Below are 25,896 nucleotides of genomic sequence, written 5' to 3'. Positions count from 1 at the left end.
TTTAATCGTGTTTATATAATTACTTATTGTGGTATTGTCTTCTTTTTGGTTTTTTATCATTTCTTGTAGTAGTCCGTAAATATTAATTGCGTTAGTTAGCCAGTAGTCCGATACTTGGGCTTGTTATTTTTTGTTTTGAGTTTGGATTTCTCGGCCGTTTCTTTGTCTTTTACCGCCTACGATTTTCCAGTTTTCGTTTTTTTATTAGGATTGGTCTTGTGATCTCCTGACTGAGTGGCCATTTCGGACGATGTTTTCTTGTTTTGAAGTTTATTAAATTAAATTTTGAATTTAACTATCACTTCATTTCGTTGGCTAATACTTTGGTACAGTGTTCGCACGTCTGCACATCTTATTGTCAGTGATCAAACGCTAATTTAAATAAATAAGTCCAATATAATTAGATATTTAACTATATTATTACTCTCAATGATATGTAATTTTATGAAATTACAAAGCAAATAAATACGAGAGTAACACCCAATACTTTATAGTATGTTTATAACAAAAGACATCTCAACTCAATTTATTTTCGACAACGTTTCGTTAATTCATCTATCAGCCTCACCAGGTCCTTTATTTAAAAGTTAATCAATCGGGTGTACAAACATGATGAAAATCGCACAATAGGAATTGTATGAAATAGAATAACAAAATACACATACCAACTATAAGTTTTGCTATAAGTGAATAAAAATTTTAATGTAAATATTGTTAAATAAAACAAAAATTATACAGTCAAGTTACTAGTCATAATGTAATACATAGCAATAAGAATATGTAATGCAAAATACGTCCTGAAAGCCTATTTTCAATAAAACAATGATTTGAAAATATTTCATGGAACAATAGCTTATGAAATAATATGGTATTAGATAACCAATAACAATAAATCTATTTAAGAAGTTTAAAAATATTATTGTATTGTTTACTGAGATATTGAGTATCCTATTGTGTGTCAAAAGAATTGCTGAATCTATTAAGAAATATTATTTTGGAAATTCATCTTTTATTCTTACTAGTCTCTTTATCTAAAATTATCTTATCAATATTATTGTTAAACTTTTTAAATAGTGTTATGTGACGGACTATTTTCTTTTTTTTTTGTTTTTGTTTTGCCTAATGCTTACATACGGGAAAGTTCGCCTGCGAGAGTCTCACTTGGGTCACGCCAAGCTCAAGCGCATAGTGATAAGATGCTATGGTCAGCAGTACGTGTGTGCGCGCCTCGGTGAGAACAAGTGGGAAAGACCGAGCGCGCTGCTATAGCACGCTACGGCAGCATGCTGCGACAGCACGCTGCAGTCAGCATGTTTGCTTAGGACTAAGGCAGCGATTAAAAACGCTTGAATCAGAGTGAGAAAACGCGAAGGAAAAAGAGAGGGAAACAAAGCGAGCGAGAGAGTAGCGAGGACCAGGAGAAGCAGTCAGAAGTGAGCGCCCGATTAGAAAGGCTTCATTTATTTTTTCTGACAGTAATTTGTTCTTAATAGTCACATATGTATGTCTATACCTAGTATTGAATTTATTGGATTATAATAAATAGGAATTATTGCATTGAATATTAATACAGTATTGAGTATATCGAATTTAATGGATAAATCAAATTAACTGGATTAGTTCGATTCTACTGCAATTCACTTGAATTTATTGAACCTGTGGAAAAAGGACACTTCGGGCCGATAAAATTTAAATATATATATACAGTCGGACCTCTGCTACTGCACGCTCTCGGGAGTTGGTGCCCTCCGCCACTGCCCGCTACGGGCTCTCTGGCGTTAGCCAATAAGAGCGCTCCGTCAGGTACGGGCATTGAGTGGCGTGCCGCGCTGGTCTCGAGGGGGGCCCGGAGAAAATGTTACAAATTTTGCTTGCATTATCACCTGATAATTTTGTTTTATAATATACACAGTAAATCATTTTACTCGAATGGTGTGATACAACTTACCCAAAAAAAAAAAGTGTAGTGAAAGAAAACAAAATTATGTACTGTTTATAATTTAGAAAAATATCAGGTGATAATGCATGTTTGTAGGTACATACATAAAGTTTAAATTTTTCAAATTTTCCGTTAAAAAAAACATTATAAATAAATTTAACTATGCTTTATTTTATCAAAATCATGTACATTGTACAAAATCAACATAAAAAATTAACAAAAAATCAACAAATAAAATCAACGTACAAAATCAACATACACATTCAGCTTACAAATTACATTGGTTTGTATATATTTAGTATTAAATCGGCGACTTCTTGCACATTGCTTATCTGCGCGCTCGTCGAATCCCACGTTCGCTCTAAGAATGTTCGAAGCTTCAGAGCCGCATTGTAGGCCTCTCCAACGGAAACTTCTTTCTCTGGTTCTATATTTTCGACTTGTGCGATCGGCTCCTCGTCTTCTTTAGCGAACTTCTCCGGATTATTAGACGTGATTCTGAAATAATAGATAAAAAAAATATATTAATACAATGTTTTTTGAGTACATATTTGTTTCTATGAACACATGTAAATTACATATAAATAATTACATAAAACTTTTACAATACCTTTCAAAAATTTCTTGGATGTTCAAATTTTGCCAGCCATTATCCGTGTAATCTTCCTCGATCCATGCTTGGGCCATCTCGAATGTGCAGTCGGCGAAGGCTGGGCTATCCTTAAGAAGTTGTAACAACAAGTTAACTTCTTCTGTTCCATGCGTTGCGGAGATCTCTGGCGTTGATAACATCCCACGAACTAGAAATTCGGTAGCAGCAGTCCTTCACCGTCTGCTTCTTTGCCAAATCGATGACGCTTGCTCCCGATGTTGCTTCTTCTAGGACTAGCGCTTTAACTGAATTTTTCCGGAACATTTTTTTCATTTTTTCAATGACGCCCTGATCCATTGGCTGAATCAAAGCGGTGACGTTCGGCGGCAGGAACATCACTTCAACGTTCTCGGCGATGCAATTTAATTCAGCTGCTGCGGGGTGCGACGGCGCATTGTCCAACAGGAGAAGAATTTTCTGATGCGGCGGATGATGCGCTCGGACCTCCTTGACGAAAATATTCTCGAACCAGTCCAAGAATATGTTCCGATCCATCCAAGCTGAACGGCTGTTCGTGTATTTGACGGGCAGTTTCTCTCTCTCGCACTTCGAAAAACATCTGGGATTTTTCGACTTGCCGATGAGTAGAGGAGTGATTTTATGCGATCCGGACGCATTGGCGGAGCATATCACAGTCACTCGTTCTTTCTGCTCCTTCAATCCCGACGGTTGCCGCTCGTATCCCGCCGCTAGTTTTCTTCGGCAAGGACTTGAAAAATAAGCCCGTCTCATCGGCGTTGTAGATCTCATCCTCGGTGTATCCTTTCTCTTTCAAGTAAGAATGCAGCGTCTCTTTGAAATTCTCTGCTGCTACGTTGTCGGATGACAACTTATCTCCTTGCATAGATAACTGCCGAATCTGGTAGCGCTTCTTGAATTTCTCTAGCCATCCATTGCTGGCCTTGAAATCGGCCGCTGCCCCAACGAACTTGTTGAGCTCCAAGGCCTTAGCTTTCAGAACATCGCCCGAGATTGGAGTCCCCGATGAACGTTGCTGCTTGAACCACTCGTACAGCGCCATGTCGCGAGGATTCTCTTCGACGTGGATCCTCTTGTATTCCTTATTCTGCTGGCTGTCATCCAATTCCAGGGCGCGCTTCATAATTTCTGGCTTCTGCGACTTCACTCTTCTGATCGTCGTCGGGTCAACGCCGTAGAGCTGGGCCAAACTCTGCGTTGTTTTGCCGACGTCCAGAGCTGCGACGATAGCGGCTTTTTGCTGCACTGTCAAGTTGACCTGCCGTTTTCTGGTCCCCGGAGATTGTTCCTCCAAAGACAAGTCCAAGCCCTGGCTCAATCTCTTGATAGTGTGCGGAGAAACGCTGTATTCCTTGGCAAGATGAGCCATCTTGACATTGTTGGACAGCTTCTGCTTTATTTCAGCTACTTGACACAGGTTCAAACTCTTGGCTGCTATGATCTGAAAAATTATTGTACAAATTCAAATGAATGAAACAAATATATAAAAAATTGACGCAAATATTAATAAGAATCGAAAAATATAATAAAAGAAGCTAACTGACAATTGATTGGCAGCGTTTTTTTTCTTATTTAAAAAAATTGTTTTCTAATTTTATTTTATAGACTAAATATAAAAGATATAGTGTAAAAATAGACTTGTAAACTTACCAGTTGATCTTGAAAACTCCTTGAAAACCAGTTGATTTTAAAAACACAATCAAAACGTACACTCGATTGAACAAAATTGTTTTGGACACTGAGAGATACGTAAACTGGAGAAAAGGACGAGGGTGTTGCATCGAAAGTCGAATACAGACTGAAGTCAAAGCGCGTCTTTAGATACATATCTCCCCCCACAAATTACAAGAGTCATAAAATACAAGGAGTGTAAATCATAAGTCACAAATTACAAGTCATTAAGAGTCATCTTGAAGAGCGACGCGTCGGCGCCAGACTCATAAAAGTGCGCCGCCGGCAGGTGCCAGGTAAGCGACCGAGAGCGCACGGCACTGCGCTCGAGTCATAAATCGGGCAGTGAGAGAGGCTAGATAACGGGCAGTGGCAGAGGTCGGGCAGTTGCGGAGGGTGCAGTAGCAGAGGTTCGACTGTACTTATTACCAAAACCAAAGGGGATTTGAATTAAAGAAACGAGTACCTATTTAATGTTTTATTGTATTAGACTTTGCATGGCGAAATTCATATTTATTTTTCTCTCTCCTTGAGTTTTATTATTACTGCGTATAGCTATAAGTTGAGTATTATCCACGTGTGAATACGAAATTGTTGATTACAAACTAATTCGGACCCATATTCATATATAATTAAATTTATAAAATTCTGATTTTTTTTGTTTATCGTTGTTGTCTAATAAAACGAGAAATTAAATATTTCGATACATGTTTTCCCTATTTATTAAGTCTATACCCGAATTCCCTCTTGCGAGTATTCGGTTGTAGTATTCGTCATTAACAATAAAATCTGTAAATCGGGATCCCAATCTCGCGCGGTATAACTAAATATCATACAATAAACGCGCGGACGGCCCGGGGTGCCCCTGAAACTTGGATAGCAACCGAGTCCGAGTCCGTTCGGCTGATAAAAAAGCCTACGTTCTACGAGGCGAATTCGCGTGAAGCGAATCCGTGCCTATTAAATAGATTTATTGTTATTGGTTATCTGATACCATATTATCTCATAAGCTAATGTTCCATGAAATATTTTCGTATCATTGTTTTATTGAAAAAAAGCTTTGCTAATCATTCCATATATTAATAAGATTATCACACGGTAACAAAATTTGACGAAAGATTATATCCAAAAACCAGACCTCACTTGCCCGAAGACTTTTTGTGCGCTAAAAACGAATCCGGTGTGAAAATCGCTCCTATACTCTAGGTTTCCAAGATATCCTAACCTAAAAGTGCAAAAAACACGTTTTTTTTCTATGTTTGAGCTTATATCGCAAAGCGAAAAAATTGTTTTTCTAAAAATTAATAATGCCTTCTAAAACTAACACTTTAACATTTCAAAACGCCGTTTCCCAATTTGAAAAATCTTTTTTATTCGCTGAGATATAATTGAATGAACTTAAGTACTTTGGTGTTGCCATGAAACTAGTACGAAAATTGAAATAATTACTTTAGTGAGCGCAAGTAAAATATTTCCCTGTTTTTCGGATCGCCTGATTCAAATGTGACCTCCAAATTATTCTATCTGTTAACGTTGCATAGATTTTGTAACCTAAAACTGAAAAATCAATGATTGTAGGTAGAACAATCGATATTAAGCTCTATTACTTTGACATGGAAGTTAAAAATATATAACCTATAAAAGTTAAACCCTAGACAGATTATTCCAAGTGCACAATAACCTGCAAACGTCAAACCCCAGGCAGGTTAACCCAAATGCACAATAACCTGCGAGTGCTAAACCGCAGACAGGTTATCCTAAGAGCACAATAACCTGGGATTGATACAACACACACAGGTTACCCCAACAGCACAATAACCTGCAAACGCTAAATCCCTGAGAGGTTAACCCAAGGGTATAATAACCTACAACAGCTTTACCCCAGTGTAACCTAAGTATATGACAATTTTCAAGTGCTGCCTGCAAGCACTATTTCCATGACAGCCTTACCTGTTTATACAGTTTGCAATCGGTACTCGCAATCGACAATGTTTTTATTCATTTGAGACTTTGTTTTCTACGTGAACGATCGCGTTTCATTTTCATTAATTCGTGGAGACTCTTACGTTTATAGTGAATTAAGTTGTCATTCCTTTTCAATGACGAGCCATCATCTTTTCATCCGATCTGCCTTGATAGTGCCGCTTTTTTTCTTTGAAGTCTTGGTGAAACTTGTCACCTATTTCTTCGTTGAATGCTCCAACATTCTCAGAAAAGTAGTTTAAATGGGAAAACAGGAAATGTATTTTCAAACTTATCAGACAGCTGAATGTTTTGAAATTTGATAATATAGAGATTACTATTACTCTGAATTTTAGATCTCGATTGTTCCCTAGGAAATTTTCACAAACCCTCTGAAAACATAACCAAGCATTCTTTTCATCATTTGTCATTGTTTTTATCAATTCATCAGCTTTCATAAGTTTTCGTATGACCGAATTCGTATGAAAATTCGTTCTTTAACTTAAGCATCTGACAAATGTGGAAACTTGCTTCGAAGATACTTGTAGCATTCACCGTTTACATCTAGAGCTTTGACAAATTGTTTCATCAATCCTAATGTTATATGGAGAGGTGGCAGCAAAATTTTATTTTTATCAATAAGACTTTCATGGATAACGTTGTAGGAACCAACTTCCCACCCTGATCTCTTAGGCCATTCCCTTTTTATCCAATGCTGATCGCGGGCTCTACTATCCCAGAGACAAAGAAAGCAAGGATTTTTTGTATTTGCCTGACTGTAACCAAGATATTAATCATTTTGAAATCACCACAGAAATACCAATTATGAGATTTATAATCCAATTTTTCTGAAAGAAACTTGAAACTTTCATACGATTCTTTTAAAATTGTAGAGTGTCCAAGAGGAATTGTCGCGTACTCATTTCCGTTGTGCAATGGTACTGATTTGAGACTTTTAGTGAGGAGATATATAAACAACCGTCAGTCCTCGGGCTTGTACTCTCCCTTTTGATACAAACTAATTAGGTCTTTGACATCATTACAAAACACAACAGAATTCTCTTTAAAAAAAAATGGTAGAACTTGCTTTTCTCTCTTCCTATAGGTAGTGATTTTAGTTTTTGGTAGTAGCAGATTTCTTTCACTGAGTCTTGACGCTAGTAATTCTACTTGACTTTTGGGAAGACTTGTAATTAGATCACGGATGCGATCATCCAAATCATCTTTATTGTATAGTTTTGTATCTAAATCTTGAGTTATATCCTCATACTCTTCAATATCAGTTTTCAATTGTACGTTCTCACTGGCGTCGACGTTCTGACGAACTTCTCTGCTTAACGGAATATCGAAATAAATAAGGACCCCCGGGAAGCTACTAGCCGCTGAAAAAATCCATAGAAAAAATGACTCGTCAACTATCCTGAAAAGAATTAACATTAGCAGGTTATTATGCTTTTCGATTGACCTACCTAGAGTTTGACGTTTGCAGGTTATTGTGTACTTGGGTTAACCTGTCTGGGATTTAACTTTTACAGGTTATACATTTCTAACTTCCATGTCAAAGTAATAGAGCTTAATATCGATTGTTTTGCCTACAATCATTGATTTTTCAGTTTTAGGTTACAAAATCTGTGCAACGTTAACAGATAGAATAATTTGGAGGTCACACTTGAATCGGGCGATCCGAAAAACAGGGAAATATTTTATTTGTGCTCACTAAAGTAATTATTTCAATTTTCATTTTATGTTAGTTTCATGGAAACGCCAAAGTACTTAAGTTCAGTCAATGATATCTCTGCTAATAAAAAAGATTTTTCAAATTGGGAAATGGCGTTTTGAAGTGTTAGAGTGTTAGTTTTCGAAGGCATTATCAATTTTTAGAAAAACAATTTTTTCACTTTGCCATATACGAGGTGTGATCAAAAAGTAAGGTGAATTTTTATTTTTCTCAAAAAATATTTATTTATTCATCAATTTTTATTTTATCTCCTTCAAAGTAATCCCCCTCGGATATAATGCACTTGTGCCAACGCTTTTTCCAATCCTCAAAGCATTTCAAAAAATCATTTTTTGTGATCTTGTTTAGTTCATCCTTCGATACCGTCTTTATCTCCTCAATCGTGGCAAAACGCCGTCCTTTCATGGGCCTCTTCAGTTTTGGGATCAAGAAGAAGTCACAGGGGGCCAGATCTGGGGAATACGGTGCCTGGGGAATCGTTACTGTGTTGGTTTTAGCCAAAAATTCGCGCACAAGCAACGATGTGCGAGCAGGGGCGTTATCATGGTGCAAAAGCCAATTTTTATTTTTCCACAAATTCGGACGTTTCTGGCGGATTGCTTCGCGCAAATTGCGCATAACTTGCAGGTAATATTCCTTATTTACTGTTCTACCCTGTGGCAAGAACTCATGATGCACCACGCCCCTGCAGTCAAAGAAAACTGTAAGCAAAACCTTTACATTTCATCGAACTTGGCGTGCTTTTTTTGGTCTTGGTGATCCAGAATGCCTCCACTGGGACGATTGAGTCTTAGTCTCGACGTCAAAACCGTATACCCATGTTTCGTCACCTGTTATAACCCTGTTGAGTAAATCTGGATCATCGTTGACGTCATTCAATAGCTCTTGGGCGATGCTCATGCGACGTTTCTTTTGGTCGAAATTGAGCAATTTCGGAACAATCTTCGCTGACACACGTCTCATGTCTAAAACACTCTTCAAAATTGATTGGCACGAACCAAATGAGATGCCAATATTATCAGCAATTTCTCTAATGGTAATTCGACGATTTCCCAACACTATTTTCTTCACTTCTTCAACATTCTCATCAGTTGTTGATGTGCTGGGGCGTCCAGAACGAGGTTCGTCGTCGGTGTCTTCTCGGCCTTCTTGGAAGAGTTTATACCACTTGTAAACATTTTTTTGGCTTAAAGTAGACTCACCGTATGCCACTTTCAGCATTTCAAGTGTTTTGGAACATTTGATTCCATTTTTCACACAAAATTTAATGCAAACTCTTTGATCCATGTTTTTAGACAGCAGCAAATCGTGGAGCACGCAAAACACTTCTAACCTTGATGCCTCTTACAAACAAACCAAACATACTACAAAGCTGACATTTGGAACGTATGTTCTAGACGAGTGTACCGACATAACCAAATAAAAAAGTCAAAGATCGAACGGACGTAGCCCGCTAAATTTCAAAATTCACCTTACTTTTTGATCACACCTCGTACGTTCTAACATAGAAAAAAAACGTATTTTTTGCACTTTTAGGTTAGGATATCTCGGAAACTTAGAATATAAGAGCAATTCTGATGCCGGATTCAGATTCAGTGCAGGAAAAACCTTTGGGCTAGTGATGTCTGGTTTCTGGATGTGAAAATTGTTGCCCTGTATTTTAGTATTCTGCTCGTATTTTATCATTGTTTCTCAGTTTGACTAGTATCATGTAACTTCTCGCTCGTATTTTGTAGTGCATATTCTGATTGCTATGTAAAATATTATGATTATTAACTCGACTATATTGTTTATTTTATTCAACATAATTTGTAATAAATTTTTAATTGATTTATAACAATCTATAATGTAATTTTGAAAAATTCTTTAGTTATGTTGGTGTGTATTTTTTGTTATTTTATTTGACATAATCCTTATTGTGCAATTGTCATCATGTTTATATAACAGATTAATTAATTTTTTAAATAAAGGATCTGATGAGGCTGGAAGACAAATTAACGAAATGTTGTCGAAAATAAATTGAGTTGAGATATTTTTTGTTTATAGTATTGGGTGTCATTCGCGTATTTCTTTGCTTTATAATTCTGCAATATCAAATATAGTTAGTTCATGAAACTTACACCGCTTCACAATCATGGAATTTGGCACTGTATACACATGAAAATCGCTTGTGGTGAATGTGGAATAAAAAAAAATATTTTGATACGACTAAAGATATATCTTAGGTCTCTTAATTGAGATTTTGAAACTTATGAGAAGGAAAACAAAAGTCACGTCGAGCACTTTCAGATGAATGATGTTTATAAATATATTTTCATTCGATCTTTTTTTGCACGACAATAAGTGGTAGCCGTTTTCGAAGCACCTGAACGTGGCTCTTCAAAAATCGACGTGCGACCACGTTGAAACTCGTTAAGCCAATTTTTGACGGTCGCCATCGGAGGAGAAGAGTCACCATAAACAGCATCCAAGCGCTTTTTGATTTCTGTCCGTGATTTCCCTTCCAAAAACAAGAATCGAATCACCGACCGATTCTGCTCTTTTTCCATTTTTCAAAAATCAACGGACAGACTTGCTTTCACACGCTCTCAAAAATAAACTACAACTCCGATCCGACTGAAATCTTGACAGTAACCATCGAGAAGGTTGTACTACGTGATAGAATATTTCTTTTGCGAGAGTCGCGTCATCGGGTGGTGAGGCTAAGTACTTATCGGACCACCCTCGTATATGTATGAGGTCGTAAAGCTAAAAATATTACTGAAAATTGACGAGCTAATTCAGAGTTTACGTGGTCTGTCCCAAAAGTATTCGACTTACGTTCATATCTTGGCGCGGAGAGACTCAGGCGATTTCTGGAAGATACGAACGTCACCAGCAACTCCTAACCTTCTCATCAGTAGTTCGAGATACCGATGAAACGCCTTAGTTCCGGTGCAGCTTGTATTTATTTACAACTTTTTTGCTTTTGTCGCAATATATTTATCGCTAAAAATGGTAGAACGAACCGAATAGCGAGTTTGCATAAAATTTTGTTTTAATGTTGGTAAAAGTGGTGCGGAAACTATTGAAATATTACAAAAGGCCTTTAAAAATCTTCGCAATGGAAGCTTCCATCCGAGCTTCGGCCGAAAAAAAGTCCGTCAAAGTCGAAGCAACATCAAGCCATGTTGATTATTTTTTCCGACTATAAGGGCGTTGTACATCACGAATATGCGCCTATAGGCCAAACAGTCAACAAAAAGTACTACACTTAAGTTTTAAAAAGATTGCGTGATGCAATTAGGAGAAAACGACTGCAAGTTCAAGAAATCGGTGACTGGCTCTTTCATCGCGACAATGCTTTAGTGCACGCATCAAACCTTGTGACCTTGTGCAGTAATATTTATTGAAACACAGTGTTGCGCAGCAATGCCAGCCTTCGGTTCTGAAGTCTGATTTTCAAGAGTGCTTTAATATGATAAAATAATATAAGCGTCTTATTCAATCAAATTCCATCAAGTACTTTAAATGATGCCATCCCCCGAATGACGAAGATTAAATCAAGCGCAGAGATATCGAGGTAGGTCGGATACTTTTGGGACAGACTTCGTATTTGAGAAAAACATAAATGCAGACGTGGAGATATATTAAAATATAGTATATTTATATAGGATATTAAAATAAAAAATATTATTTTATGCCGGGGAATTTTATACCGGACATTACAGTCTTCTCCGTCGTTGAACTTTGTATCCAAAATAATCTGAGTAGCTTTGTGAATTAAAAATTTTTTTTTAAATTTCTGTCTATGGTAATGGTCATATTATGCAAAATGACCGATATATATGTTTTCTCATCATCAGAATCATTTATTTTCAGATCTTCATGTAAATTTTGAGATCATCGCAGTTCAACTACCTTAAAAACTAAAATAATTTAAAAACTAAATTAACTGTTAGTAAAAAATTGCACTTTAGTTTATTAATTTAATTTATGCTTTCAATCTTCTTTCTTCACCAGCAATTATGAGATGTTATCTAGCTGTACTGTAGTACACCATTGACGTTTTACTATTTCTAGTGTATGGGATCCTTTCTATTAAACTGAATCTTGTCGGGTATATGAGACCAACGGCATATGTTACCCTTGTGGCGGGGAATTTCGGGGGTTTTAACCGCGCTACGAGTTTCTTCCGCCACAAGGCCTGTTTGACTCACTACCACCGATTATTTAGGGCGCCTAACCGCCGGTTAATTAGGGCGATCGTCGGAGGTAGGGCCAAAATGGGGTTTCCGTTGCGTGTATCCCGGTTCGCCTTCACGGCGACTGCGCAGGGGAGGCAAGCGGGTGAGTACTCGCGTATTCTGTGTTCGCAATAAATTGTTAGCGAAAGGTCAGCGCAAATAACTCAACCACTGCCTCTAATTCGTATAAAGCTAACACGCACTTTAGATCTAGGAAATGGCGGAAAGGTCAGCGCGATTAAATAAGCACGGTAAGTGTATTCGGCTAATTCTGTGTTCGCAATAAATTGTTAGCGAAAGGTCAGCGCGAATAACTCAACCACTGCCTCTAATTCGTATAAACCTAACACTCACTTTAGATCTAGGAAATGGCGGAAAGGTCAGCGCGATTCGATAGGCACCGGTATCGACGGATCCACGCGTCGCGACGACCTACGGCACTGAAAATTTTATTCCCGTACTCCGCGATTAATATAAGTGAGTGGCACTTTGCCTACTTACGATTCTTCCTTACTGTTTCGGCGAACGAAATTAGCTAATTTCAGATTGCTGCGTTTAGATTACAGAATGTCTGCGTAATTAGTCCTCTGTGACGAAATTATCTGGCTTAATCACTCCTTCTAGCTAGGAGACCGGTGGCAAAATGGACGAGAATCGGCTTTTCGCGGTCAAAGATCGCTTTTCTTCTCTTTCCGAGAAGAAATGTTATTATTGGTCGGTATACTAATTCGGATATCGGTAGCGCCCTCCGAATATTTTATCATTGGTCCGTATGTAAATTAGAAGGATACAGCGCCCTCCTTAACTCTCCTACTTCCGTCGTTATTTACTCTCTCTCACCCCCCACTAAAGTAGCTATCATTAATTGTCGGAAAAGATCTACCCCTACTCTTATCTATTTTTCTATCCGGACGGAAATCAAATTTTATTCTGATTCGCTGATTGGTCGTGACGTCACTAGCGAATTTCGTCAGAGGTTCGAATTCTGTCGGTTAATTTATTGCTTAAACCTAACGGGGTAGTTGTCGCTCGCTATCATAATAGGGGTGTCGGTCGCATGCGAATTTTACAATTCGGTATCTATTCCATGTTCATTCTTTTTCAATTATAATTTTAATTTGTCATGAATACGTATATAATATACGTCGTTTCATTTGTAGCGCCCTCATCCTCGCATTTGCATATTATTCTATTCATCATTTCATATCATCTGTCTCGCTCGCTCTTGTTTAGTCTATTTTGCTCGCTCTGTCTCAGTCTGTCTCGCTCGCTCTTGTTTAGTCTACTTCGCTCGCTCTGTCTCGCTCCCTCGCTCTCAGTCTGTCTCGGCGTTTCAAAATGGCCGCTCGGTCTCTCGCGCGTACGTCTCTTGTTCCTGTATCGGTTGTTGGAGCGCCTCCTGGGGCGCTCCCGTGTCGGTTAAGTGACGTGTTCCCGGGTGTTTGTGTGGTCGCTGTTGTGCTTGTGTGTGGCGCTCAGGATGTCGCCGATGGTGTTCGGCAGCCCGACACAGCTGATTGCCGGCTGCCACTTCATCGGCGATTTTCTGTTCGCCCCAGGAGTGTCAGTGCTTTGTGAGTGTTGGTGTTGGTGTCTGGGAGTGTAACGGATCTGCATGTGTCATCAACATGCATTTCCGTTGCATTTCCCAGTCAAGTTTTTCCGTTTTTTTTTGCCGGTCGGCCACGTGGTCGGGAGTGCGTGTGTGCGTGCGCTCTCTTATTTCGTGGTGCGCTCCTTTTTTTTTTTCTTCTCTTTTGAGTGTCCGTCGGATCGCGTTTGTCGAGTTTGTTTCGCCGATATCTCCGATGTGGTTGTTCGGGCATGAAAAAAAGTAATCGTTTTATATAGGGCGCGTTTGTTTTTATTTTATTCAACCGGTTACGGGGCGGCAAGGGAAGGGAATGGCTTTTCTGAGATGTTGCAAATAATGCAGCGCTCAGGAAAGGCCTTGTAATGTACCACATTACACCCTGTAATACAGGAACATAATTGGAACATAGAACATAATGTTGATGTATCGAGTTGAATTTACATTCTGAAGTGAAAACTATGTCATCCAAAATTATTAAATCGTTATTCTTTGGTTATGATTTTAAGAAATAAACTGTGCTGTGAAAAATCTGTTATTCTTTTGAACCTTTATCAAAGTATAGTAGAGTTTTGGTATTTCTTATATAGTCGCTGTCCTCATAGGTCATGCGAAAACAGTTTGAAAGCTTTATTGGTTTCCTAGAGGCTAATTGTGTTTTTGCATTTACGCTTTTATGCTGTTTTCTGCTGACATCCTATCTATTTTGTCGAGCAGAGTTTCAGTTGGTTTATATTTGCAAATATTTATACGAGGAGTAGATTCTAGTGCAGTGAGAGTAGATTTTGTAAATTTTATGTATATAAGACCTAATAGTTTGGATTTATTTGTTTGCCATTTCTATAATTTCGTTTAATTCTTCCATTGATTTTATTTGCATTATTATTGATAATTCATAGGAGGTAAAAATTAAGTATTTCGTTGTTTTATATAGACTGAGTAGATACTGATCCTAGCTCATATTGTTATTAATAGTATCTTCAAGATATTTTATGTTATCAATTTTGCTAATTTTTTAATTTTAGATAGATATATTTAAATTTTTTGACGTACTGATATAGTTATTACCAAATTCTATATGGGCTGTTTTATTTATATTAAGTGATAATCTGTTTAATGTAAGCTGGGACTTTTGATTGGTTATTCATTTTGTCTTCAATTTCTTGCCATGTTTTACCTATTGCTATAATGTCTTTATGATCTGTGTAAGAGAATATTTTTTTATATAAATAATGAGTATAAATAAGATTATTCATGCTAAATGATAGTCCGATCGCGATTAGAAACTAGAGTGGCACTTGAGACTTGAATCCAGTCGTGGATCAAGTTCTGAGAGTTCAGTCTTGAGTGTCAGATCACTCCGTATATTTGTGATGGCTTTTATGGTTCTTACAGGTGGCATACATTTGGAGAGAGGTGACTTTATTTCACGGTCTGACAAAAAGCTTGCTCTAAGCTTCGGTACGTGGCTTACGATTCAGCGTAAATTAGATTGACAATATATTGCATCGTCACTGTAAGTCGCGAACGGAAACACTATTATATGGAAAAAAATGTCACCACCACAACGCTGGTACCGTAACGCGCTGCTATATTTTTCTATGCAGAAAAATATATTAGCTTATTTTAGTATAGAAGATAAAGAATATTCCAACAAAATGCAAGCCACTTCATGATTGAAAGTGGAGAACTATAATATTCTGAACTAAACATAAACTATTATTATTGATAAGTGATAGATTTATGTGTCAGTTACTGTTTTATAAAAATTTGTTTGGTTTGAAAATATTTTCAAAATATAAAAGCTTAATTTTCTTTACAGTGTCTTTGAAGCAGAATTAACAGACACGGTGCCAGTTATCCATACTTCTATTGCTGGTTGTCGTATTATTGGACGTTTATGTGTGGGTAAGTATTTGACTTATATTTTTTTAGATGAAATGGATTGACTGAGAGCAAAATAATGAGAAATCACGTGTACTGTTGATATATTTAATTTCAATAAAATAGACAAACAATGGAGTTTCATACTTCTTTTTAATGCTTGTCAATTTTATTTAAACCGAGTATATTAGCAACGCTCTACATGCTTCTATCAGTATACAGGCTGTACCAAAAAAACTGTACACCTGGAAAAACTTTCCAGGATCACTTTTTTGAGCACAGTGTTAAAATAATAGTTGTAGAGTTTAGTTCAAAGAAATAATCGATGACCTTAACTTCGACCACAAGGTCATTTTTGAATGTAATTTCAAGTATAACTTTTTTATAATGGAAACCTCTATTTTTTATTTCGTAAATGAAAAGAGCGAGATATGATTTTCCCAAGGTCAAGTACATATCTGAAAGTAATATTTCCGTCTCATTTCATTTTCGATATAAAAAATAAAGGTTACCATTTAAAAAAAATTGCCCATGAAATGACCTTCCGGTCAGAGTTAAGATCATCGATTATATTTTTGGACCAAACCAAACCCAACCTTACAAGTATTGTTTGGACAATTTTTTCGGAAAATACGATCCTGCAAAGTTTTTCCAGGTGTGCAGTTACTTTTGGTCATTGTACATATGTGCCTCTTCTTAGTTCCATTCTATGCCACCATTATTGCATTTTTTATGCTCAACCGTTTATAAACTTGTTTATACCTTTTTGACATCTTTGGTTATATTTCATCGTAAACTAAATATCTATGTTTTGTTGCATTTTATATGTAATTTTTAAATTTATAATCAAATCATCTTTATCGTATAACATTGCAGTTAATCCCAATAAATAATTAAAATTGTAAGTTCTTGAAAACATTGATTTAATTCTGAAAAATTGTTTATCATTCTAGAAGTGGTTCATACAACAGTTTATTGTATATCGAAAGCAAAAAGTATAGTTAGTTGTTAGTTAATGAGGGAATAAATCCATCAGCCGAGTAAAAAATACAGGTTAATTCTCAAGCAATTACTTTCGGCATGTTAGATGGATGATTTGTCCGTATTTTGCCCACATAATTTTTTGAAAAATAAATTTGTAAACCTAAGAACAAAATAAAATAAAACAGAAGTTGTGGTAATAATCAATTTTATTAATATGAGAGGGTAACAGACGTAATACGTTTTTCATTTTTATTTTAATAAAATAGGATATTAATTGAATGAAATCCAACGATCGAACTGTTTAGATACAAGACATAATACTCTCAAAAACAATAACACAGGTCGATACTTCTCAGACCCAGAGACTTGATCAAGTGTTTCCGAAGAGGTTTGGTCGCTGAATCCAAATCTCACAATCAGTAAAGCATTGTTCTATCATCCTCAGTTTTTAAGATATCCTAACTTATAAATATTAAAAACGCATTTTTTTGCTGTTTTGCAATCTCTGTATCTTTGTAAAAATATTTTTTTGCAAATTTGACGACGGTATCTTCAAAATCAACTCCTACCCTGCAAAACACACTTCTTATTTTCTTCAATTATTTCGACAGAGATATGACATATTGAAGTATGATAAATTTGCATTATCGCAAATATCGTTTAATCAGAGGAAAATTTCGCGTAAAGATAATTTTGGCTAAAAAATAAAATAATGTCCCAAGTACCTTAACCAAAGAACCGTGTACCGTGCTATGTAATAACCCTTGACTGCTACATCCTAAATTTCTTAACCTTCAGAGGTTCGAGGTTTTAAAAAATTTGTAAATTGCAATTTTCTATGGAAATGTGGTTCAAGGTTCATAAGTTGGTGTCCAACTAAGTTTGGTGTTGACAGGTCAGACCTCTTACGCTTAATTGCATATCTCGGTTCGTGTGATAAGGCCAAATGTTAAATTTTTCAAATTTTCAAAATTATATTCCATTGCATTTTTAGAAAATTTTTAGGTTTATTTAGCTTTTATCCGGTCGAATATATTTATTTTGATATTATTCTTTTTTTTATGAGTGATTCTATGCTTATCATACTAAAAAAGATTCACCATAAATAAGAGATTAGTTACCATTGTTAAAATATGAATAAATATTTGATTTTTTACGCCTTTAGAAGTTTTTCGGACTTCTAAAGGTTAACTAAAGAACTCGGTATCCTACAATTACCCCCGGTCGCTCTATTCTTAGTTTCTTAACCCGAACCCGGTATCTTTAATTTTTCAGCGAAACTTTCCTCGCTTAAATAACATTTGCGAAAATACAAATTTATTATACTTTAATGTGTGATACCTTTATCGGAAAAAATGATATTGAAAAAAAAGAGCAGTACGTTTTGAAGGGCAAGAGTTGTTCTTTAAGATAACATCATCAAAATTGTAAAAAAACATTTTTTGATAAAGCTACAATGGTTCAAAAACAGCAAAAAACATATTTTTGATGCTTTTAAGTTAGAATATCTTGAAAACTGAGGGCGATGGAGTACTAAGCTCAGATTCGGATTCAGGGCACTAAATCTCTTTGGAAATACTTTATGGAAATACCTTTGGAAATAACAAATTACAATACCAGTAAATTTTAAGTCACGAAATACACCGCTAATTTCTGTAAGTGAAATTTTATATATTGTAACGGCTATATCCCGTGGCGCTATGAGTTGCCGTATTCAACGCGAAGTTGAACTCTGACAGGTTTTCATCCCAGCTCTTATGATCACGGCTTACGTAAGACGTGATCATGGTTGTGAGTGTCCTGTTTACTCGCTCTGTGGGATTCGCTTGGGGATGATACACGGGAGTTAAGGCGCGCTGGATGCCGTTCGTCTGGAGATATGAATCGACTTCCTGATACTTGACTTCGGTTCCATTATCCGACAAGAATACATCAGACGCGCCAAACCTAGTGACAATTCTCTCGTGTAATTCCCTTGCGATTGCCTTCGCATTGGCTTTGCGTATTGCAACACACTCTACCCAACGAGTAAACAAGTCTACAAAGACTAAGACATTGCCTTGCAATGCTAGCGCCCATCGCGCTAGTCTTCCCGTGGGATTTCTCATATTGTGGAGCCATTTCAGGCAACTATGATCAGTGATTACCCTGAAGTGGTGCCCTTCAATGTACGGCCGGAACTTTTTAGTAGCCCATACCACTGTCAAGCACTCTTTTTCGGAGACCGTATAATTTCTCTCAGCGCTGTTGAGTGATCGGCTGGCGTATTCTATCACACGCTCTTCTCCATCGACATCTTGCGTGAGGACTACGCCGATCCCACTGTCACTGGCATCAGTTTGCAGTATAAACTGACCGTTAGGATCGGGAGATTGCAGTATTGGGGCGGAAGTCATCGCCTCCTGCAACCTCGTGAAAGCTCGCTCTTGCTCCTCCTCCCAAGAGAAACGTATATTCTTCTTTGTCAGGCGGTTTATAGGTTCAATGATCATGGCAAAGTCGGGTGTAAAACGTCTATACCACGAGGTCATTCCTATGAATCGCTTCACCTGTTTGACAGTCCGGGGTGTTAGATATTCCAATATCGGTCGTATCTTCTCTGGATCTGGTCTTACTCCGTCCTGGTTTACAAGAACTCACAAGTACCTTACTTCTGACTTGCAGAAGTGACTTTTGGCTTTGTTGATGGTTAGGCCCGCACCTAGAATTCTCTTTAATACCATTTCTAGGTGCCACTTGTGCTCCTCAACGGACGACGAAACCACAATCACGTCGTCAAGGTAAGCAAAAGCGAATGGATGTCACTTCTTATCTGGAATGTCGCTCCTGCGTATGACAGTCCGAAGGGCATCCTCTTGAATTGAAAGTGCCCTAATCCAGGTACTGTAAACGCTGATATCGGACACGATTCTTCCTTTAGGGGAATTTGATGGTACGCACTGCTCAAGTCCAGAGTAGATATGAACTTTGCATCCCTTATCCGTCTTAGGATGTCGTTCATATATGGTAAAGGGTAGGCATCAGGTTTGGTAATCGCATTTACCTTTTGATAATTCACGCAAAACCTATATTTTCCATCAGTCTTCTTTACCATTAATATTGGACTTGACCATCCGCTAGTCGCTGGTTCGGTTACATCTTTTTCCAGCATATCTTTGACCAGCACGTGCATTTGCTCTCGCACTCTATCAGAGACTGGGTAGTATTTCTGTTTGATGGGTCGAGCATTTCCAACATCTATTTCATGCTCCACCCCCACGGCACAGCCTAAAGCCTGACCTCCGTCAGGAATCAATCCATTAACGAGGTCTTCTATTTCCTCCAGCTGTGTCTCCGTGGCCTCCCACAGTCCTACCGGTGCGAGAAATGCCGTACCATCAATTCCAGCCACTTCCATTGGTACTTTCACCTGGGTGTCCTTAAGCCATAATTCATCCTCGTCGGGATCCAAAACTGCGCAGAACTCTCTTATAAAGTTCGCGCCTACGTAGCAGTCGTCCGTGAGCAGTGGCGTAATGGCGACTCTGATTTCCTTCGTGATTCCTCCTACTTTGAAGGGTAACATCACGTGACCAATTATAGGGCATGGGCGCCCATCAGCGAGCCTTGCATCGCCCGCTCTGGTCACATTCAATCCGAGTCCTATCTCCGATGCCAATCTCAGCCCTAATTGACCCATGACCGTGGATGAGGCGCCGGTATCATAGAGTGCTCTAATTTTAAAGTCACCTATGTCTACCCGCAACCACCACCTGGTCTCATCCTCAGGGTCATATCCACGAGTCGTATCTTTGCCTCCCTTCGTCGTGCTTTTCAGCGGCTTTTTCCCATCCGCTGCTGCGACGACGGTGGGCTTGATTCTACTCGTGGATCCTATCGGCAGAGGAGCTTTTTGTATGGAGAGGCTCTCCCTGGAGTCTTCCCCTCCTTCACAATTTGTATGTGGCCATCTGGTCCCTCCAGAATGACCTCTATTCTGCCGAGGGCTGGCATCAGGTTCGATCGCCTTCTGCTCCAACATACCGCTAGGCCCCAGGCTCTCTTGATGCCCTTCCAGGACCTGTTTGGATCCCTGGGTCGCCGACAACTTGCTGTTTCCCATCGGCGATCCGCAGCGAGAGGTCGAATCTACTGGAGGCGCGAAGATGACCTCTTCTCTTCGCTCTCCTTGCCTTTTCCCTTGTTGCAATCTGGGCAGAATTTACGACTAAATCCCAGTTTGCTACAAGCGGAATACTGGAGAGGCTTGGTGAAGTCGATCTGTCCTTCTTGCTGCTCCCCAGGAGACCTGGGAGAAGGAGAATTTTTCCTTCCCCCACGCCATCGGCTCTTACGCTGTTCTGGAGGACTGCGTTGCTTTTCATTGGCCAACTTGCGCAACATCCGCTCGATGCCCTCCAGACGCTCTTCCATCTTCTTATCATAAGTGGAAGCTTGCGTAGCCGATACCGATGCTTGTTCGGTAGGCTTCTTGGCAGGGTTCTCCACGCCCTGTCCGCGCTGCGGATCTCCCTCCTTCTTCGCACGCGCCTTCCCTTCGCTAGCCATTGTAGCTGTTTGGGATTTATTACCAGCCATTCTTTTGCTCGGCTGGTAGGCGTACTAATTGAAGATCGTCGAGTTGGAGTCGGCGAACACACGCGGACAACGACCTTAAGATAAGGTGTACCTCGGTCGCCCTCCTGTTGAATTCGCGTATCGACTTCATCTCACTCCGACGCAGCTGAATTTGGATGTTAGGAAGGAGGTTTGCATGGAGTAGGTCTAATAACTTCTCCAAGGGCATTGGTGGTTCTAGTCTATTCACAAGAGCCACCAGGTTGGATACGTAGTCTCACACTAGTTCGTCCTCACCCTGGAACCGGTTCTGGGCTTCCTGCAACAGCCTTTGTTGCTGTTGCGTACTAGTGCCGAACCAATCCCGGGCGTCAGCGACGAACTCTGCATAACTAAGCCACTGGTACTTGTTATTATCGTACCAGGTCCTCGCGTTACCTTCGAGGATCTCTGGTACGGAACAAAGCACTTCGTCATCAGTTAGCCCTGCGCCCACGCGCAGATCTTCCAACCTTGACAGAAACATATCTACACTCTGTGCCCTACTGCCCGCAAACCTCAATTTCCATCCGTGGACAATTTTTCCAACATCTCGGGTTGTGGAGAGCCCTCAGGATAGTTGAGGACCGGTGCCAGATGATCCGCTTCGACTCGTCTGTCGAACAGGTGCGGATCTCTCATACTCTTCCGGATCCTCTTCACCTCCTCTTCTTCAGAGGGCTTCCGGTGGGGTGATGTCCCTTCTTCTGGGTAGTGGTCTTGGAGGAGCCGATGTGCTTCCCGGAATCCCAGAATCGTAGTGACAGGTGATTGTGTCCTGAAAGTCCACATTACGTCTGGAGCGCGGTTGAACCGAGTCGCGCTGAGAAGAACGGCTAGCATTGACCATCTCATGCATTGCGTCTTCTAGCTTTCGTATTCGTAGGCGCATGTCCTGTGCCTCGCGCTCCGCACACACCTGTATTCCCTGCAGAGTCTGAAGGGTTTCTAGGATTCGACCAACCAACTCGCGGTTACGGTCGACTTCCTCCTTCAGGTACTCTATTTCCCGGAAAGCTTCACTCAAGGAGAATTCTTCCTGAGGTTCCTTCCGGGTGCAGGATTCCTGCGACCTAAGATCCGGATTGCTCCGTCTCCTCTCCCCCTCCTCCTGCTCCTGGGTACGTAGGGCCTTCTGGATGAACTCATCCTCTTCTTGGCGACTGGCTTCACCCTCAGAGTCCTCATCCGGGCAGGCGAATGTCCTTGACATATCTGTCAAGGATATTCCCCCCCTATTGATGATCCTCAGGGGATGGTCGTTGTTCTCGTCTGCGTTGTGGGTTTCCAACTCGTCACAGGCTGTGTCGAACCACGCTTATCGGGTGCGCCTCCTGCGTCCCGCCACCTCTTTACTATACGTGGTCTCTTCGAAATCCGTGACGGTGTACTCTCCTAGCAACCATCTCCCAAGCCTAGCCGCCTACTGGATGACACTTCCATCCTTGCGCATCTCTAAATCCGCCAAATAGCTTTCGCGCTGTGCGGAGGTCAGCTCTAATGCCCAATTGTCGATCTGAGCTGACAACAGAGCCATTTTGCCTCCGCACGGGTGTAGGATGCGGTCGAGGTTTGAAATTATCGGCCTAATCGACCACTACCGCTTCCTATCACCCAAGGTATGAGCGGGGTATACACTATTTAGTGTAACTACCCTTAATTCCTCCTTTTTATAAGGCACAAACTCGCGAGATTATGAGCGCGCGCAGTCTCCGCAAACTATCTATAAATATTATAAAAATATCCTACCTAAGGTCGGAGCCTGCTGTTTGCTTGCTCCGCCTGGCTAATATTTTCTGGACTGACGCTTGGGTCGCGCTCTCTGCTTTTATCGCCATTCAGGTGTTTCCAACCCCCCTTTATCCACCAAACTGTGTCTAAAATGGATTAATACCTGATTACTCCAAACGACCTGAAATCACTTCGACACTTATAATTATCGCTTTCGGCCCTTTTTAGAATCAACTAAACAATTTTTTAAGTAAAAAGTTTGAAATGATTTCGTTTTTTCCCCAGCAGAGGGCGTACCGCTCACGATCTCGCGCTACCACCCGCTCAATCCTTCCTAAGCGCTCGCGCAATCGTCTCTCTCTCTCTCGTGCGTCGATTACCTTCGACACACAATCCTATTCGCACTAAACGGGTCTTAATACCAGTTGGGCACCATGTAACGGGGAAGGTTATCTGAAAAATGGGAAATTTATATAAGAACAAATTCCCACGATGCAGAGAAAAACCGCCGCTCCGTTAAACACGTATGATAGTACGTGTATTCGCCCTAACGTCAGATGATTTATCCTAGTTGTCTTCTATTAAACAGAGTTGAACTCACCTTAAGTCACGTGTCTTGTGACACTCGTTGAGTTTTAAGTGTGAGCGACTTTACTCGTAATCTTCTTAATCCCCTAGATGTGATTGGATTAAAACCTAAGCCTTTTTCACTTACTTAAACTACTAGGAAAATCAAATTACGAAAACGGCGAATAAATTTCACAGACTTTAATTAATAAAAATTACTACAGTCTTTGTAGGGCCGAAAGACTAACGCACGCGAATAGGATTTTATAATTAGTTATATTCGGTGAGAGAGAGAGAGTAGATTCGAATTATACCGCGAACTAACGCTCGACATGAATACAAAAAATAACGCTATCACGAATATACAAAATACCGAATGTATTTTGTATCGCTTAATATGACGGAAGGTGCACCTACCATGCTCTGCAATTACGGTGCTCAGCAGTAATTGTTGTTGCAAAAAAATCTCAACTGCCGCTGTCCCTCGATAATCAGCTGCGCTGCCTCGATCTGCCTCAATATAACTTTGTTGCTGCTTCTGTACTGCTACTATTATCTGTGACGGAAATGCCGTTGCACTCACGCACGTAATTGACCCAAAGAAAACTTTATTTTTGCGAAACAAAGTTCAAAACACAAATCAGCGGTAAACTCTCGTGAACACCTGAGGCGAAACTGCCTATTCAAAAGATCGCGCTTCCCCTCTCTCTCTTAACTGTTGGAACTAACGCGCGAGAAGTAGAATAGCGAACGGTTCGATTAATTAACTCGACTACCGTTGCAATATTGGTCTCTTAATAAATTTTCTTGATTAGGTTGCTAAAGGATCATATACCCACAAATTACAAAACAATGAAATTGAGATTCAAATAGAAAACCTATAATTTTTTCCTAATAATAAACGAATTAGAAAAGAAAAATATTGATTTTGACACATTTAAAAAAAAAAGAAAACATACTATATAAGACGGTTTTAAAAATTATGCATCCTTCGATCAATATTGATGAATGCTGAAAAGAAATTGAAACGTATAACCATAATGTAATTAAGATTTCAAATATTTACATAGAATAACCAAACAGTCATTGCTAATATTTTTCTTGGAAATAAAAACAACGGGAAAGATCAAGAAAATTTATGATTTCGATAAACTCATGAACCAAATTATTAGTTTCGAAACACCGCGTAAAAAATTGAGACATTCTTTAATACATGTATTGTCAAGAATAAGATTACAGGAAAAATTACCGTCAAATCATAACTAATGTTAGTGTGAAATATGTGAATATACACTACCCGATAATAGTAGATTATAGCAATAATAGTCATTTAGAAAACATCAAACAAGTTGTTCGATTTAACTGCCTACAGAATATTTGATATGAATAATAAGGGATTTATTGAGAAACTCATAACCCTGAAGATCTTTTCAAGCAAAATATATTTGTTTAATTCACTAGATGACAGCCGTTAATAAATGTAGAATCAACTTTGGTATTGTAGATAATAAAGTGCTTATAAGTAAAAGTTCGTTTTCCGAAATGCTCTACATATATGGTATAAAATGAAAAACATGAATAGGCAGATAGGCATTATAAAGTTGAAGAGAATGTATCAGACCATGGTAGACACAATATGTTGAAGTAATAATCTTATCAGTCTACATGTAAATCATCGTTTACGTTCATGTCATAAAGCGAAAGAATATGCACATTTAAATTATTAATAATTTTCGTGTGGTTAACGCGTATCTTTTACCTTTTTCTTTCTTCTATAAAAAAATATTTATCTTCCCTCTTGAACTATCTTAGTTCTATTAAGCAAAATCATAGCATAGGTTAAAGGCAATTATATTGAGATGCAAAGAAACTCAGGAATAAATAAGTACACTATGAAAAAAGCAAAAGATAAGTGACGTGGGTGAATACGTTGATGAGAGGTTGATGAACGAAGCAAGATGAATGACGGAAAGCAAACGCGAGCAAAAGTAAACGAAAAAACGAAAAGTGATACGAGATAAGCTACAATGGATGGAAATGTTTAAAAAAAGTGATATTTAAAAATAAGAAAATGAAATAAGTAGTAGAAAATGTAATAACGCTGAAAAAATGAAATAAAAAGCTAAAGGAAAAATTTATGAAGAAAATGGACGACTGGTAAAAGGATTTGCAGTAAATGGAAAAAACTATGAAAGACTAGAAGGCTGAAATAAAATGATAAATGAAAAGTCGAACGAAAAGTTGTGTCAAACATTAGGGATACCGACAGAGATCATAAGAGGATCGAGCAAAGCGCATTATGGAGGTGGAACGATAGAGGGCGATAAGAGCTCTGATTGGAGTTTAAGGAGTGAGTCGAGCTAGTGAATCCATAAG

The 25,896-nt window shown here is 38.8% G+C and overlaps 1 protein-coding gene across 3 annotated transcripts in view; it reads left to right on the top strand.

Moving 5' to 3' along the window:
- LOC131668523 (eukaryotic translation initiation factor 6) overlaps positions 1 to 25,896 on the top strand; it is a 295,604-nt gene that overhangs the window by 69,951 nt on the left and 199,757 nt on the right. For all 3 annotated transcript variants that reach the window (XM_058942806.1, XM_058942787.1, XM_058942797.1), the window contains exon 3: positions 15,581 to 15,666. In XM_058942806.1, the coding sequence (XP_058798789.1) occupies positions 15,581 to 15,666 (86 nt within the window). The remainder of the gene's footprint in view (positions 1 to 15,580; positions 15,667 to 25,896) is intronic.

This window comes from Phymastichus coffea, unplaced genomic scaffold (assembly GCF_024137745.1).
Source record: "Phymastichus coffea isolate CEN01 unplaced genomic scaffold, Cenicafe_Pcof_1.1 PCOF00006, whole genome shotgun sequence".
Lineage (NCBI taxonomy): Eukaryota > Metazoa > Arthropoda > Insecta > Hymenoptera > Eulophidae > Phymastichus > Phymastichus coffea.
Note: the sequence above shows the minus strand (reverse complement) of the source record. Positions and strands in the feature narration are given on the sequence as shown.